At 41.7% G+C, this 17,489-nt stretch overlaps 1 protein-coding gene across 6 annotated transcripts in view; it reads left to right on the plus strand.

The window, feature by feature from the left end:
- The window catches only part of ATP10D (ATPase phospholipid transporting 10D (putative)), a 60,571-nt gene that overhangs the window by 29,164 nt on the left and 13,918 nt on the right, over window positions 1-17,489 (plus strand). For all 6 annotated transcript variants that reach the window (XM_088131196.1, XM_088131197.1, XM_088131198.1 and 3 more), the window contains exons 10-16: window positions 141-393; window positions 1,640-1,842; window positions 2,775-2,957; window positions 5,039-5,621; window positions 9,085-9,191; window positions 11,992-12,118; window positions 16,875-17,059. In XM_088131196.1, coding sequence (XP_087987322.1) covers window positions 141-393; window positions 1,640-1,842; window positions 2,775-2,957; window positions 5,039-5,621; window positions 9,085-9,191; window positions 11,992-12,118; window positions 16,875-17,059 — 1,641 coding nt within the window. The remainder of the gene's footprint in view (window positions 1-140; window positions 394-1,639; window positions 1,843-2,774; window positions 2,958-5,038; window positions 5,622-9,084; window positions 9,192-11,991; window positions 12,119-16,874; window positions 17,060-17,489) is intronic.

Here is a 17,489-nt window from a genome sequence, read left to right on the forward strand (position 1 = left end):
TTTCATTTATGTCCCTGTGATCCTGAAGTTCCTTGCACTGGGCGGAAGCGACCCAGGCCGTTTTTCTCGTAGCTGTGAGCAAGATCTGGCTATACAAAGAAGCCATCTTTAATCTGCCTTTTTTGTTTTTTGGCTCACAGGTCTTGATCCCAATTTCTCTTTACGTTTCCATTGAATTTGTCAAACTGGGGCACATCTTTTTGATCAAACATGACATCGATTTGTACGATGAGACTTCCGACAGAAAGATTCAGTGTGGATCGCTGAATATTGCGGAAGATCTGGGTCAGATTGAATACATTTTCTCGGACAAGACTGGAACCCTCACGGAGAATAAAATGGTGTTTCGGAGGTGCAGCATTGCAGGATTGGAGTATGGCCATGAAGAACATGGTATGACCGAGGCAGTACAATAATTGGTTCCTTTTGGTAAGGTAGTAAGAAATGAAACTAAGGTAGGAGCTTCACCCTAGATGTAGCAGAGAAGACACTAAGCTTCTAAAGCAGTGTTTCTCAACCTCAGCAATTTTGAGATGCATGGACTTCAACTTCCAGAATTCCCCAGCCAGCATGCTGGCCAGGGGAATTCTGGGAGTTGAAGTCCATGCATCTTAAAGTTGCTGAGGTTGAAAAACACTGTTCTAAAGCTTCAGTTTCCGTAGTTCCCTAGCCAGTGCAGGCAAGGGTTCAAGTCCAACTCTTCTGATGAGTATTAAAATGAGAAAGGTTGAAGTAGTTTATTTTACTGTCTTCAGTATATTGTTGTTGTGAACCTCTTTCAGGGAAATATATTATTGTTGTGTAATTCCTGCCTGGACAACTAAGTGGGACAAAAGCATTTTAATTAAATAGTCAACACTCGGTAGTTCAGGCTGCTAACAGTCTGTAACAAATATTATGACTATGTTTGTTCTTTCTGAACATGTAGGCAATGTATAAATTGTGTACATCAATGCACTTCATCTGCCCCAATGTTCACAAATTGGCCCTTGTTCACAAATTATAGTTCCTGTAGCACAGTGTTTCTCAACTACATCCATCACACCTTGGCAACTTTAAGATGTGTGGACTTCAGCTCCAGCATTCCCCAGCCAGCATGGGGATAAAGACATATTGTGCCAGTGTCATCTTCACTGACTGTCAGTCCTTTCATGGTCCCAATTAGTGCTAGTACTAATCTATAAAGCCTTAAAACAGCTTGAAGTCAAGCTATCTGAACCAACATCTCCTCCCGTATCTAACAAACAGGACCCTAACATGTTCAGCTGAGGTCCTTCTTTGCATGCTTGTGATCAGTGAGGAAAGGTTCCCCATCTATGGAAGTCTTCCCAGAAGGCTTTGCCTGGCAATATCTACATTATCTTCTTTCTGGCACCACATGAAGACCTTTTTATTTTTCCAAGCATTTACTGTTTGAGGACTTTTGTATTCCATCTATAAATTGTGACTTTGTGCTATGGCTGCTGTACTGTCCTTTGTGAAAGGTTTTGTACTGTTTTAAAGCTTTTGCTTTTTGTATGTTTCAATTGATTGTTCTTCACTTAGAGAAACTCCATAATTTGGTGCTATAAAAATAGAATATCAATTATGGACAATTCATGCAACTATTTTTCTTTGGGTGTGTTCCCTCCACCTCTAGCAAAGAGGCTAGAAACATATCAAGATTATGAAACAGACGAAGATGACGGAGCCTTCTTCTCCTCCCATTGTTCACTGAAACATCCATCCAGAGCGAAGTTCTTTGGCCGCAAATCAAGTGGATTCCTGAGTTCCCGGGTTTTTCACAGTACCAGCACCATGGGACTTGGTGGTTGGAGACAACTAGCTTTCAGTAGCCCTCTTGTAAGTGTTCCCAAATCAACCAATCTTGCTCAAGAATCCAGCAGAGTTACCAACATGTTTGCTCCTACAGATCCCTGTTATTTACACCCTAAAAAAGAGGAAAAGGCATCCGACTTGGTAACAATTATAGCAGTTATTTGCCTAACCTTCCAAAGCAGTTCTGATCTGCTGCTGGTGACCACCAGAGTGAATGTCTAATTAGTCCATCTGCCATGCTACAACAATAGGATCTGAAAGCAGAGCTTCAGCTTTCATTTGTTGTGTTACAAAAATGTCCATTTATCAAAGTAAGCCAAAAATTCTGTCTTTCTAAGAACAAGCAAGGGTCTAGGACGGTGTTTTTCAAACTTGGCAACTTTAAGATGCGTGGACTTCAGTTCCCAGAATTCTCCAGCCAGCACACTGAAGGCCACACATCTTAAAGTTGCCAAGTTTGAAAAAAACAGCTCTAGAAGATGTTCCTTTCTCGTTTCCACTCGGCCCCTGCTGCCAGTAGCCAAAGCTAAGCGAAAATGGATAGCTGACTCCACAATTTGTTTAGTATCATGTACGCACTAGAAATTCTTTTTAGAAGGACAAAGTCATCGGCCAAGGACAAATCCTGATTATTTCTGGCTTATCAGAAAAAGAGTGAACTAGAGCTCTGATTTAGCTTGATTTGTTTAGCATTGTGTCCATTGAGAGAAGGAAACAGGCAGGAGTGATGAAGCAGTGAATATCAGCTTCCTTGTTTATTCCCAGTCGGCCGCTATTCTTGGCAATTCTAGCCAAACGTGATATAAAATGCAATTTTCCATGCTTTGGAAATATAGACTTTCCAGAGATTCAGCTGCATCCCTGCTACTTTTAGAAAATACTTTAAAAAAAAAAATCAGCACACCACTGAAGTGGAAAAACCTTACCTTCACTCTTTTTTTTAATCTTGCCAACAGGAGACTGATGTTGTGCCAGACATGCGACTTGTAAAGAAGGTTAATCATATCTCATTCAAGGCATATTCGTACACGGAAAATCTCAGATCGATCCCAGAAATAGTGTACATCACTGAATTCTTCATTGCCCTGGCAATCTGCAACACTGTTGTCGTTTCAACACCTGACCAACCACGACTTAAGGTGAGTATGGGGAACAGAGGATCCAAGATGTCAAATATCATTGACCAACCTCTCTTCAGAATATTATTAGCTGTTAGAGGTCCCCTATGGTTTTTTTTGCAGTGAGGGAATTCAAGCAATTGTTTATCATGAGATGTCTCCTTCAATAGTTGATTGTATTTGCTTGGTGGAAGAAATTACTGGAAGAAGTCGCTGCTTTGATGGAACTGTGTAGTCCAAGAAGTCTATACTTAATGGGCAACCAATTAGACAGGAAGTAAAAATTGACAAAGCTATTTCCCATTTTCTTGCGACCTTTTTACATAGATCACATCAGAATGATAAGAGGATTCTTTTTTTTTATAAAACAAACTAATTTTCCAGGTTTGAAGACCTCTATATGCTGGTTTATAAAAGAAGACTGTAGATCAGTGCTTTTCAAACTTGAAGTCCACACATCTTAAAGTTGCCAAGGTTGAGAAACACTGATGTAGATGGTACAAATCTCACTGTGATTATAAAAGAGTACAAACCTGAGCATTTTTTGTGCCCTGGTGACATAAAATAAACTTATTTCTCTACCACTTTTACATTTTTATAAGTAAGCTGTGATAGTGTATGGCAGAATCTTCAGCGGCCACTGAAAAATAAAACCGCTGTATGAAGACTTTGGCTGAGCTTCTGAGATAATGTGGTGTGAAATATCACCAGTACATGGTACCAACAGGACCCAGTTTTATTTCTCTCTGTCATCTGAGTCAGATGACACTGTCCTAAATTTGTCACTAAACTACTAATGGACTAGATAAAAGCAAATAAACTGAAGCTGAATTTGGACAAGACATTACATATGGATATATCTTAGGTGTGGACTGCAGAATGTAACCTACTTTGCTTGGACTGGCCCCCCTTGGAAAGAGCAAAGATATTGATGGGGGCGATAATTGGATTGAGCATGCCACCAGGCTCTTGGTAGCACCAACAGTCTTTGCCAACTTCAGCTGGTGCCTTGTGATGCTTGGTTTCCAGTTGTTGTAATGTGCCATTCAAGGTCTGCTCTCAGATACCATCCAGAAGCATCCATTAATGTAGAACCCACTGCTACCGTTCTATGTTACGATGTGGCACCTGATTACAGCAATTCTGAAAAAGTTGCCAGAGATATTAATATATTTAAAGCTCAATCCAAGAAGCTAGTATTTCCTTTAAACTCTAAACCATTGTTCCCCAACCATGGCAACTTCTAGCAACATGGACTTCAAATCTTGCAGTGGACTTCTGTACCTTCAGGATACGTTACGTTTATTAAATGTGGTTCATTGTTTTAGCTTCCAGTTAAAATCTATTATATTGTTTTCTATCATTATATTTTTTTATTCATTTCAGTCGTATCTTTTACATACCACTAATATCGAAAGGATCAAATGAAGTGTAGAAACTTTTTTCAAATAAATAAATAAATAAATAAATAAATAATATGAAAACCCTGTTTTATTACCACAGAATAGGTACACTGGGGTTTTGCTCTAACCAAATTACTGGACAGGGAATCCCTTTCAGGCTATTTTAAGAGTATATGATTATTTTAGAAAAAGAAAAAAGGTTGGAATTTGTTTACAAAGAAGGTCATTCTACTGAGTTAACCTTACTTTGCTGAAATCTTACTTACAGCTCTGCCTCCTTATTGCAGTGAAGTATGCATGTTTAGTCCTTATGCATGCTTATGTCTGGCTCTTATTTTTCCTGTTATTTCTTCTCCTTTACTGCCAGGCTGTGGACTTCCAAAGGATGTGACTTGTGCCTGTTATCCTTCACTAACACTTTAGCAACTTTAAGATTTTACTTCTAAGAAGATCTTTAAACTTTATTTCCCTCAAGACCATAGAGCAGGCTGCGTCCTTCAGCCTGGTGCTTTTCAGTCATCATCTTCAGCCAGCAGCGGCCATGCTGGAGAAAGCTAGCCAAGGCTAAATAGGACACCTCTGAGTTTTTGATTATACCCTGTGTTGAACCATATTGATTGTGGCATGGAATCTTGCCAGTCTCTTCTGTGGAAGAGTGTAACCTTTTTGAATGTTTATCGATCATTCCTTGTTTTACAGAGAAGATGGTCTTCCATGGTCAGAATGCCTGCTTTAAACCTGGGCGAATTTAAAAATATATTCCAAAGGCTGTCGTCAATCCGCAGAATGAGCCCGCAAAGCTCAGGTTCATCTGGAGGACATTTTGAGAGCCCCAAAAGAGCAGGAAGATTGTCTGTTCATGTGAAGTTTCCATCTTCTTTACCAGTACAGTTATCTGACTCTCTGGAAATGCAAGGTTTGTCCCCTGGCCAAAAAATGCCAGATACTTTAAGTGCACCTGATGATCGTAGAGAAGAATTGTTGTGTGAATCACTAAACGCCACTGAGATATGCTACGAGGCAGAGAGCCCTGATGAAGCAGCCTTAGTTCATGCTGCCAGAGCTTACCAGTGCACCTTGAAGGCTCGAAGTCCTGAGCAAGTGCAGATTGACTTTGGTCCTCTGGGAACCTTGACCTTTCAGCTGCTGCACATCTTGCCTTTCGACTCCATCCGGAAACGAATGTCGGTGGTGGTGAAACACCCAATTTTAAACAAAGTTGTAGTGTACACAAAAGGGGCAGATGCTGCCATAATGAATTTGCTGGACATGGAATTAACAGGTAGGGTAATGCTGCCAAAGACTTCTGTCCTCAATTTTTTTTTAATTATTCCTATCAAACAAATGTTGTGTAGAATGTGAGAAATGGTGATTTATGTAATAAATTGCAATAATGATCCATTTAAATAGTTATTAACATTTACCTAACAACAAAAGAACGGACCAGTTTTCCCAGTGGGGGGAATGGGAACCTTTTGATTCTGTTAGATCTTTCAAATGCCTTTGATACCATCAATCTTTATAACATTCTGGATAGTCTTCAAGAGTTGAGAATGGGAGTCACTGCTTGCAGTATTTTGTTTCCTTCCTTTGCTGGTAGCTCCAACAAGTCTAGGGGGAAAGGTTGAGCCTTAGGGCTCTCTATGGGGTACCACAGGATTCAACACTGTCTCCCCTTCTATTTAACATCTGCATGAAGCCTCTGGAAGAGGTCATTCATCAGCACAAGGTCAGGTATCATCAGTATGCCGATGGTACCCAGCAATACATCTTAACTTTTAGCCAAAGAGAAGGTGAGGTTTCATTTGGCTGGTGTGGGTCTTCCGGGCTGTGTGGCCGTGTTCTGGAAGTTTTGTTTCCTAACGTTTCGCCAGCATCTGTGACCGGCATCTTCAGAGTGCAGGAGCACAGACAGGAGCAGTTCTCTCTGTGCCCAGGGTGATGTGACCCTTTTTGTGGGTATTTATAGAGATCTGAAGGGGGGGATTGGGGGGTGTGGTGCGGGGGTTGGGGGGATTGGGGGGTTGGGTTAACGAGTGGCTGCTTGTTTTGGTGTCAAAATATGTGTGTATCTTCCTGGGGATTAGGAAACCCTGCCTAATCCCCAGGAAGATACACACATATTTTGACACCAAAACAACCAGCCACTCGTTAACCCAACCCCCCCAACCCCCCAACCCCACCCAACACCCCCCACCCCCTAACCCCACCACCACACACCCCCAATCCCCCCCTTCAGATCTCTATAAATACCCACAAAAGGGTCACATCATCCTGGGCACAGAGAGAACTGCTCCTGTCTGTGCTCCTGCACTCTGAAGATGCCGGTCACAGGTGCTGGCGAAACATTAGGAAACAAAACTTCAAGACCACGGCCACACAGCCCGGAAGACCCACACCAGCCATCGTATGCCGGCCGTGAAAGCCTTCAACAATACATTGAGATTTCATTTATTTACTAATCCAATTTACGTGGTCATCCATCTATCCAAGAAACTTTGAAGGGCAAACAAAAACAAAGAATTACATTAAAAACAAAAACCAACTAAAACCACATTGTTTTAGTAAAAACACAAATCGTTAGACACATGCGCCTATACTGGAGCTCCCAAGTTAAAGTCCCACCCCCAATGCCTGGGGGAAGATCCAGGTCTTCACAGCTTTGCAAAAGGCCAACATAGTTGGGGTAGTCCATATTTCAGTGGGGAGCTGCTCCCAGGGAAGGTACCATAACAGAGAAGCACACTTCAGGGACCTGCTAGATATCATTGTTTTAGCGAATTGCCCAGAGCATGCCCATTCTGCCAGATCTGGTAGGGTGGGCAGAAACCACTGTCCTGCAAGTAACCTGGCCCCATGCTATATAGAACTTTAAAGGTGACAACCATCATCTTTAATTGCACTTGGAAGCCAGTGCAGCTCATGCAGCAGAAGTGTCACATGGGCATACCACAGTGTTCCCAAACTGCATGTGCCTCTGCATTCTGGACCAGCTGAAGCTTCTAGATGTTCTTCAGCGATATCTCCATATAGAACATGTTGCAGTAATCTGACTGGAAGGTACTAAGGTGTGAAACACTATGACCAGTGCCTCCCAACCCAGGAATGTGTGCAATTGGCACACAAGAATTATCTGTACAAAAACTCTCCTGGCCACAAGCAAGGGACCATGAGTCCATGAGAGCCCCAGATTGCACACCGACTCTGGGGGAGTGTAACCCCATTCAGGGTTAACAATGGAAAGTCACTGGACCCGGGGGCCCTAAAACTCACAGCCATCCCATCTTGTCAGGGTTGAGCTGAAGCCAGTTCTTCCCCGTCCCCTACAGCCTCCAGGCACCGGGCAAACACCTTGGCAGCATCCAATGGCTAGCCCATTCAAACTCCAGCCTGTTAAGATCTAGAAGAGAAAGCCACCTCCAGATCCTACTTAAGGGAGCGTTGTCATCAAAACCTACAAGGATTGGCCTTGTGTATTGCAGTCCCCCTCCTTTGACTGGGCATTCCCAGATATCAGATTGCTAGGATTCCACAAGGCTACTAAGAACTAGATCTTGTGGAGGGTTGGGGGCAAATAAGGTGATTTTTAGTTTCTTTGGAGATGTAGTGCTGTGGAATACTCTACTCATGGTACTTTTGCATTTACTGCATATTAAGTTTTCATCTGATCACTGTAATTCTGGTTAACTAGAATCACTTGTGATTGGACTGACATACACGGTAAGCCTCGGTAAATAAATATAATTAATTAATAATTTTTCTAAGTCCTAGTGTTCATTTAAAGTGTTTTAAACATTTTAATGATTTTCCATAGTTACTAAAAGCAAATAGAGAGAGAGGGAGAGCTTTCTCTCTTAGAGCTGTCATCTTCCCACATTATGTCTCTATTGACACTTCTAGAGGTTGGGGGAGGGTCATAGTGTGAGTTGCGCAACTCTTGCAAAGACCTGATGCCCTGCTAGATTGATATTCCTTAATTAGGAAACATTACAAGTGGCATTATTATACGGTGTGATGCATGTGTTTATATTCTGCTTATAACTATAAGGATTTGAAATATTTATTTAGTTGACTCTGAAGGCCTATCTCTGGGCTGAAATAATAGTTTTTATTAAAGTTGAATACCATTTTTACTTCTTTTCTACACCTGTCTCAACAGCTTTTCTACATACTGGACTTTTTTTCTTAGGCGGTAGTATGCAGTATAAATGCTTTCAAGAAAACTCTCTTTTCTTTGAAGTTGAAAATGTCATTTTTCTCTTCAGATTGAATCCAGAGATTCATGAATGGAAAAATTATACGAAGGTTTCACACACACACACACTCACACACTCACACACTTCAACTTACTTTATTTGATAAAAGAGAATTGACATTTGATGTCTGTCTTCTGTTAACAAAGGTGATCCTTAATTTCTTGTACATGGTTCTGAGATACTTCTTAGCAAAATTCATTACGCAGCTTCTTGTGCATCAGAAGATTTGCTAGTCCAAGGGGTTGCAGAATCTGAGACACAAGGGCCTGCGAAGTATCTCCAAGACTCATGTTTGAGCTAAGGCAGCATCCTATTCACTCATGACCCACAATTTATAAAACAGCCACACTGCTGGAATTGTTTCTGCTAGTTTATCCAACCCATCTGTTACAAAGATCTTCTTAAGAAAATGCTCATCTTGATTTATAAACTTGACTTACATATTGAGTATCCTCTGTACCTATCTTTTTATTTTTTTTTTTAATTCAGGCAATAAAAAAATAGGGATGCAAAAGAATGCAGTAAAGGCAAAAACTCAGAAGCATTTAAATGATTATGCTACAAAAGGACTGCGCACTCTTTGTATATCTATGAAGGTAATGTTGCAAAATGATTAAGTCTAGAGAATTGACGGAACTTTTTTTTTAATTTCTGAAATGAAAAGTTGACTTTACATTTTTCCTAATTTAGGAAACAGCAGCCAGGGAATAATCAGGCATCCAAGGTTACGAGTGTTGTGTAGTCCACAACTGAAAATAATGCAGATAGTATAGGTTCTTCCTATACAAAGTAGAATCAAGCAGAGCTGTCTTGAACTGAAGTGGATGCATAATCAAGCATATAAGGACTTCCACTTGAAAGTGGAGCTCTTAGGAAATATCATTTTATCGTATCAGAAATATAGGCAATCTTTGGAAGAGACCATTGGTATTTTATAGGCAGCATTAGTTTACCTTTAGGATTTTTACTTTTAGGCTTTCAGTGGGTGGCAATGGAGGATAACCAATTACTACCTGATTTTGTTTTTGGTTGCCCTGACTGCTATACTGTATATCATATAGCAAGTGCTGTATTATATCAGTAAAAGCTCGATGCTAAGAACCAAAAATAAGTATTTATTCTGTTTAGAAATTTGGTGTAATATTTGAAGCATCCTATCTCAGTTGGAACTTCAATTAGTACCTCCTTTGTAACACACAGGGCTGCTGCTTTATACAAAGAATCCTATTCTGAATTATTATCTTCATTTCTCTCTAATACTGAAGGTGGAGGAGGAAAGCAGGGGAGTGTCATTCCAGTTGGAATGTATGTGCTGCTGAAGCAAAGGGAGGGAAATAGAGGTGTTATATTTATCGGTTTGCAAAGGAAATGGGATCACCCCAAAACAGTGTGTGTTGGTATGATCAAAACGCTCTACAAAATGCAGTATTCTATTGATTCTGCCAGTGAGACTTTATGCTCAATGCTTTCTGTCACCTTTGGGAGGCTGAAGATAGTTAAGCTGGGAAATATTATGGCTGTCAGCTGACAGAGAGAGAAAGGACTATCAAAGGTGGAGAGAATTTGCTTACAGTGCCCCAGATATATTTAATAGAGCTGGGTGGATGTACACTATGGATTCAAAATGTCTCCTCCCCACACTGTGCAGTAGTGTTTCAGGATGGACGAAAAATTGAAGATGTGTCTCCTCTTTCCCATTCCCAAGAACATCCCTTTTGTCCCTCAGAAATACACCCAGGAGACCACTTTAGTTCAAGCCCTAAGGCAGGTTGTAGCTTTGGGGCCCTACTTGACCGTGGCCCCATTTCAGTTCTAGTAGAGCAGAAAGTAGGCAAGAAAGAGCAAAGGGCATTATCTCACTCACTTTTGACCCTAGCCTGTCCAGAACTTCCTCCAGTTAATAGACAATTCCTCCCAAGAGACATTAAAATTGGAGTTGAGCGACGGTTGCTTAGGACTCCTTATGCCTGGGACAGAGGATTGGACAAACACATGTTGTGAGTTGGCAACCTTATATAGGAATGGGGACGGAAGGAAGGAAGGAAGGAAGGAAGGAAGGAAGGAAGGAAGGAAGGAAGGAAGGAAGGAAGGAAGGAAGGAAGGAAGTCTTTGTCTTTCCCATTTTTCACAAGCCCCCACTAAGCAATCAGTGTAAAACAGTGTTTTCAAACTTGGCAACTTTAAGATGTGTGGACTTCAACTCCCAATGCTAGCTGGGGAATTCTGGGAGTTGAAGTCCTCACATCCTAAAGTTGCCAAGTTTGAAAAAAAACTGGTGTACAGGTAGTCCTTGTTGAATGACCACTTGCTCAGTGACCATTCGAAGTTACAATGGCACTTAATGAGGGGAACTTACAATGGGTCCTCATAATTGCGGCCATTGCAGCATCCCCACGGTCACGTGATCATGATTCGAGCACTTGCCAACTCGCTCACAATTACAACATTGCACCATCCCACGGTCACATGGTTCCCATTTGCAACATACACTGCCAGCTCCCGACAAGTAAAGTCAGTGGGGAAGCCAGCAGAAGGTCGCAAATGGCGACCACATAACTTCCTCGCTTAACGACCCACAAGGATTTGCTTAACAATGGCAACCAGGAAGTGCCGGAACTGCTATCACTAAGTGACATGGTCACATGATGCCACATTTTACGACTGCATCGCTTAGCGATGGAGTTGCCAGTCCCAATTACCACTGTTAAGCAAGGACTACCTGTAAAGTGTTTAATTTTGTGAAAGCAGTCCTTGACTCCAATCGTTTAGCTCTGTGTAGGACTGTGAGAGGATGGGAAAGGAAAAAGCAGGGGTGTCTGTGGGGAAGGGACCAACAAAGTCAAGGTGACGATTGCAACCGTGTGGTTGAAGCCCCCCTCATGCGTGTAAAAAAGGGGTGGAGCTTCAATCGTATGGTTCTGGCTGCCATCTTGATGTTTTTGAACCCCTGCAGGTGCCCTTGGGAAAAAGTATTCCTTTTCTTCTTTTCTCCTTGCAACTGTCTTCTCATCTCCCTGAGGACCTCTGGTCTCCTGTTCTTGGCCTGCTAAGGCCTGAGCAGAGGAACTCCCTCCTACATTGCAACTTTTTGCTCTGCTATCTTCTTGGCGATGCTCCTTTGGAGCCAGGGGGCAGAAGATGACTTTTACCAATATTCAGATTTGGAAATGCCAAATACCATGAATTCTGACCATCTACAAACAGCCAGTACTTTTTAAAAGCGAGTGTAATTCAGTATTGTAGGCTTATTTATTTAGCCTATTTACATGTACACATTTACAGTATACGTTCTCACAGCAAAGCCAGCTTTCCCATGAATAAGAGGAAATCATTTGTGATGTTAAGTGTTTCCACAATATTATTTTGAGGGATGTGTATTTGGGGGGGGCCGTTCAGGTGCTGAGCGATGAGGAATATGAAGAGTGGCTGAAAGGACAATATGCGGCCGAAAGCAGCATCGAATGCCGAGAGCAGCTGCTCCTGGAGTCAGCGGAGAGGCTTGAGGACAAACTAACCCTGCTTGGTGAGTTGGGAAGAAAACTGTGATGCTAAACCCTTAAAAATGCAGAAGCAGTCCTAATTAGCATCTGTGTGCAAAATGTTTTGTTTTGAAATGTTTTGAGCTCCAAATTTCCTGAAACCTCCTCTTCTGAATGCAAAATTGACTGTTTGGAGTATTCGTGAAGTGTTTGGAAGCAGAAGCCTCTCTGTTTTGAGCTAGAAAGACAGAACGTGCAAACACATTAAGCTTTGCCCTTGTAACGGAACATTTTCTGAAATTTCACACTAAACGTATTTTGAAAGAAAACGTTTTGCATATCCTTAGTTGCAAAGCTCATCCAAAAAAATTGGATATGATTTAATGGAGCTTATTCTATTATAGCAAGAGTGTTGTTTAAAAACAAAACTTGACAGTAATTATCTCGCTCCAAAAAATGTAAGCAGGAGGGGATGACAGGTTTAGTACTTGGGTGGGAAATAATCGGGGCCATAAGTTAGACTGAGAAGTTGAAAGAACATCCCTGAAGAAGATGGATGAATCAGAATTCAGTACTTTGGCCAAGAAAACTACATGGACCTGTTTACAAAATCATCAGGAATTGAACTTCAGAGTCTTCATCTTTACCCTTTAACTTAACTGTAACTTAATGGTAACCTGCATCTGTGAACTGTAGATTAAGATTTGACCACTCATGATACTGCATTGGTACAATTGCCCCACTTCAACACAGAGCTCCATCAAATAGGCAGGATGCAACGTGTGTGTGCCTGAAGGAGGAGTTTAGTTCTGACTAGCGTTCTGGACCTCATCTGACTTCATAAGACACGAGAGAAGCCAGACGGAAAAGACAATGTACTGCATGTGAGGAACTAAACGTATTTCCTGAGAAGGCAGGAAGGGTGGTTCGGCCGAGCACTTCACCAACTGGAACACCGTGATCTCAGTGTCGCTTCATTTTCGACTGCACATGATCTGGGTGTGGTCTAAACCACGAAAGTGGTAGGAGTGGCCAGAAAGACTGGAAGAGTTCTTCCCTCTGTGGTCTACCCCTTGGATTATACCCCACGCTGGCTTTGGAAGTGCAGGAATAAAACTAGGCGGTCCATTGAGATGCGGGGAAGCCTTCTGATCCATGGGGCACCCCGGTGTCTCCAGCTCGTCTTCTTCCATTTTAGATCATTATGTCGAATTGAGGAAAGGAACCCAATTGCTGGTGAATCCTTTAGGTGACTGACCCTTCCGATTAGGTGGTGATATTCCCTCCAATGCTTGGAAGCCAAAGAAAAGTGCACAGATATGTGCGTATTCTTTTTATTTTTGAATTTATTTGATTTGTATTGCCACCCGTCTCGCCTGTTTGTTTCCAGCAGGCATCATAAGTAGGCTTCAAAGAAACTTGCTTCTCCACTTTATCCCCCTCATCTGTCACCAGAAAGGGCGAAACTCAATTATAGATGTACAGCTTAGATACCTTTAGTATCCAGAGCTACAGCAGCAGCTAAACCCCAATATTCTCCTTGTAGCGTGGCAATTATTCTGCAGTGCAGATTTTCAGCTAACTTATATATTATGACCAGCTGCTGTCTCGTACCAGGCATTTTTGCAGCCAGCTGAAATCATTTGAATCATGAGTTTAATCATTAATTCTTGCATTTAATTAGGTAGTTTATGTCTTGTCCAGCTGGCAAATGCCTTTGGTGTGGTCTACAAGCATAAAACACAAAAGACACAAGAACGATAAAAGGCAAAGCAATTATAAAAGTCTATATAAATCTTTTAAAAAAAAATGCTGGACAATTGCCTGCTGGAAGGAAAGGTTCTAGTTTGGCGGGAGTCATAACAGCTGATAATCTCTGTAAGGAAGGCATGTTATAGATAGAGGCCTATCATGGAAAAGATTCTTTTTCCTGGTTCAGGATAAGATTTATTTATTTGTTCATTAAATTAATTTATTTTATTTATTGAATTCATTTATATAGCCGCCCATCTCACCACAGGCGACTCTGGGCAGCTATATAAGTTGATTTAATAAATAAAATCAAAATGAAATGAAATGAAATAAGATTCTTTTCTAGAAGCACCACCCCGTTAAGATGTGATCTTAACAATTGGCAGAAATAGGTGAGAAATGGATTCCTTCAAGCTGGACAGTCAAAAGCCATTGAGAGACTATTTGGACCTAAACCTTGACTGGCAACTTGTGTAGTTGGCCTATCCCTGAAGTGATATGTTCAAAAGGGCCATTTCTGTTGAGGAATGTCATTGCCACTCAACACTAGCTGATGTCTTCAAAGATAGTTCCATGTGTACTACATATGGCAATAACCCTATCCAGGCCATTTCTCCCCCCATAGGATGGTAGCTAGCATATTAGCCAAAGCTGGACCGGGCACTCTGCGTCACTGATAGCCCTTGGACTTCAAAGGACAGGCTGGATCTTTCAGGACCACCAAGTTACGAACCTAGGTGGGGAAGTGCCACTACATTTTAGAGCAGGTAGATGAACCCAACTTTTAATAAAACTTCTCTATGTTCTGGGCTGATTCTCTTTATTCAGCCTTTTACCAAATTCAAGCATTATCTCAGGACAAGCATCGCCTTACCTGAATTTGATGAAAAGGGAGAGGGCTGGATTCAGATCCAGACACATTTCACTTAACCCCCTCTAGCACTTCAACACCTCTCCCGCTGTTTTTAGTGCTAAGATCAAAGGGACAAAATGAAGCCTTAAATAATTCACAGTAGGACTTCCTTATAGAGCAGGGTTCCTCAACCTCAGCAACTTTAAGATGGGTGGACTTCAACTCCCACAATTGGCTGGGGAATTGTGGGAGTTGAAGTCCACCCATCTTAAAGTTGCTGAGGTTGAGGAACCCTGATAGAGGAAGGAGGAGAGGTTCTGTAGCACTGACCTTTGGAACTGGCTGTCCAAACAGGAATAGCATCCGCGTATCCCAAAAGGGATACCGCATTAGATGATTATGAGAACCACCGAAAACCCTAGGAAAACCAGTAAAGATGATTTCCCCGCCACCTTTCCTTCAATAGAGGTCATCCTCCGAAGCAGCAAAAATGGTGCCTCCTCCAAAACAAGGACAAACTGAACTGGATCCAGAACATCCAGAAGAGCTTGGATTTGACAACCATCACCCACCCAGACCTCTTACCCAGACAGTTTGCACTGTGCAGCATCTTCCTCTCTTAAAGAAGGATGCCTGGTTTCCTTCTATCTATCTCTATACAGTCTAAATATGCTGTCATCAGCCAGGAGGAGCAAGTGGCTGGACAGATAGGTCCAAACGATGCCCAGATGCTTTCACTTCAACAAAGCTCACTCAGTAAAACCAAATAGGGTTATGCACTGGATTTTGAGCAATGCTAACAACCTCCACAGTAAACAAGCAATTGGAGTTCTGTCAGGTCTTCCTCAAAGTGGACCATCAGCTTCCATGGACCATCTGAAAAATGTCTGCAAAACAATGTGGAGATGGAAGGGCGGTAGCAATTTTTTTTCTTCTTTCCTATCTTCACTACAGAGTAACTCAATAGTGAACTAGTGTCTGCTCAGATTTAGCACAGCCCTTTTCCACCCCTCATATCTATGCTGGTGCTATATCAAAAGTCCACAGGGGCACAATTGAGAAGAGATAGTTTATCCCACCCAGTTCATGATAATGTATATTACTGTATGTCAGCTTGCTCATCCATAATCAGATCATGAACAATCAAGACCTTAATATGAACTAACCTGGCATAGATTAGGAAAAGCAGCTCACCCCAGAGCAACCACGAGTGTCTTTTCCTTGTTGCCTAAGATCAGATAGGATCAAATAAGATCAAATAGCACAGGGCAGGCTATTAGCAGAACTACCTGTCTGTCTCCAATTTTTCTGCTCACCCCACCAGAGATAATGAGGAGGGCGTGCTCCAGGTCCCCGCCATTAAGCAATGTCATCTTGCTAGACCCAGGAGTCATGTTTTCTTTGCTGCAGTGCTTCCTTATGGAACCACATCCCTCCAAAGATCTGAATGGCCCCGGCCCCGCGTTAAAGGCCCGCCTGTTCCTCCAAGCATTTGGGCCAGGAGGTTGAGTGAACTCTGCTGATCGATTAGTTTTTATTGTCCTTTTCTCTATTGTAGTTGATATATGATTTGTGCAACCTTGGATATTTGTTATCCGGATTGTTTATTTTTATTGTTGGTTTTTAATCATCGTATATCGCCCAGAGTCATTGCTACAAGATGGGCAGCCATATAAATAGTCTAAATGAATAAGTGAATGGAGCAGATGGAGGAAACATAAAGCAGATGTAAATCACCACATTACAGCATTAAAATCATTCTTACTGATAAGAGATACAGAAACATATTGTAATAGTGCAGGGAAACCATGTAGATGGTGACAGTCTTGATAAAAGAAGTTGGGTCAAAATCAAAATCTGCAGAGAAAACAGAATAAGCCAAGGACTGCCTCATGAATGAGCTATTCACAGGACCAGGATAAAAGGCTGCCTTGAAGGCCTTTTGTAATAATTAAGAAATGGATCTCCACCCATCTGTTTTCTAGACTGATCGAGAACTTTCAGTAGCAGGGATACTGGGTCCAGTTTAGGAATCCTATCTGGTTCTCAAATCTCATCATGTTTTCTTAGGAGAAAAGGAACATTTCTCATCTTTATGTTTATTTGTTCCAGCCTGCTGCATACTTTCTATATTTATTTGCATTTCTTTTTAAAAAATCTATTCTTTGACATAATGAACCTAGCTTTTGTCATAGGCGCCAGTGGAATTGAAGACCGATTGCAAGAAGGTGTTCCAGAAACCATAGAGGCACTTCGAAAAGCAGGGATTAACATTTGGATGCTAACAGGAGACAAACGTGAGACGGCCATCAATATTGCCTACTCCTGCAAATTACTGGATGTGTCGGACAGACTTTTCACACTCGAAGTCGACAGTCTGGTGCGTTTGCAACTCTTGTGGTTCCCCATGGAGGAACTTTTTTCCCTAAAAACGTTATATCTTTGTAGGATGGCAGGGATGAGGGACATGGTCTTCCAGGTGCTTCAGAAACTAATTTACACTAGAAATCTTTTAGCATTTGTCTTCATTGTTACTGCTTCATTTCTTCTTGTGTAAAGCACCCCCATCAGGCTGTTCAGGTATGGCAGTAGTGCTAGGGATTGGAGATCTGTTATAGTTCAATTTTATTCAATACCCTGTATTTAGCTAAGAGTGTTACATGGAAACATCTAATTCAAATCTCAGAGAAGCTGTTAATTCAGATTATTGCCCATAGAGTATATTCTCAGTAGCCAAGGTGCAATTTTGGAGACCGTGGGTTCTAGTCCTGCCTTAGGCACGAAGCCGGCTAGGTGACCTTGGGCCAATC

The sequence above is a fragment of the Python bivittatus genome, unplaced genomic scaffold (genome assembly GCF_059951505.1).
Source record: "Python bivittatus isolate LINGU-HERP-01145 unplaced genomic scaffold, Pbiv_v1 ctg000970_np1212, whole genome shotgun sequence".
Lineage (NCBI taxonomy): Eukaryota > Metazoa > Chordata > Lepidosauria > Squamata > Pythonidae > Python > Python bivittatus.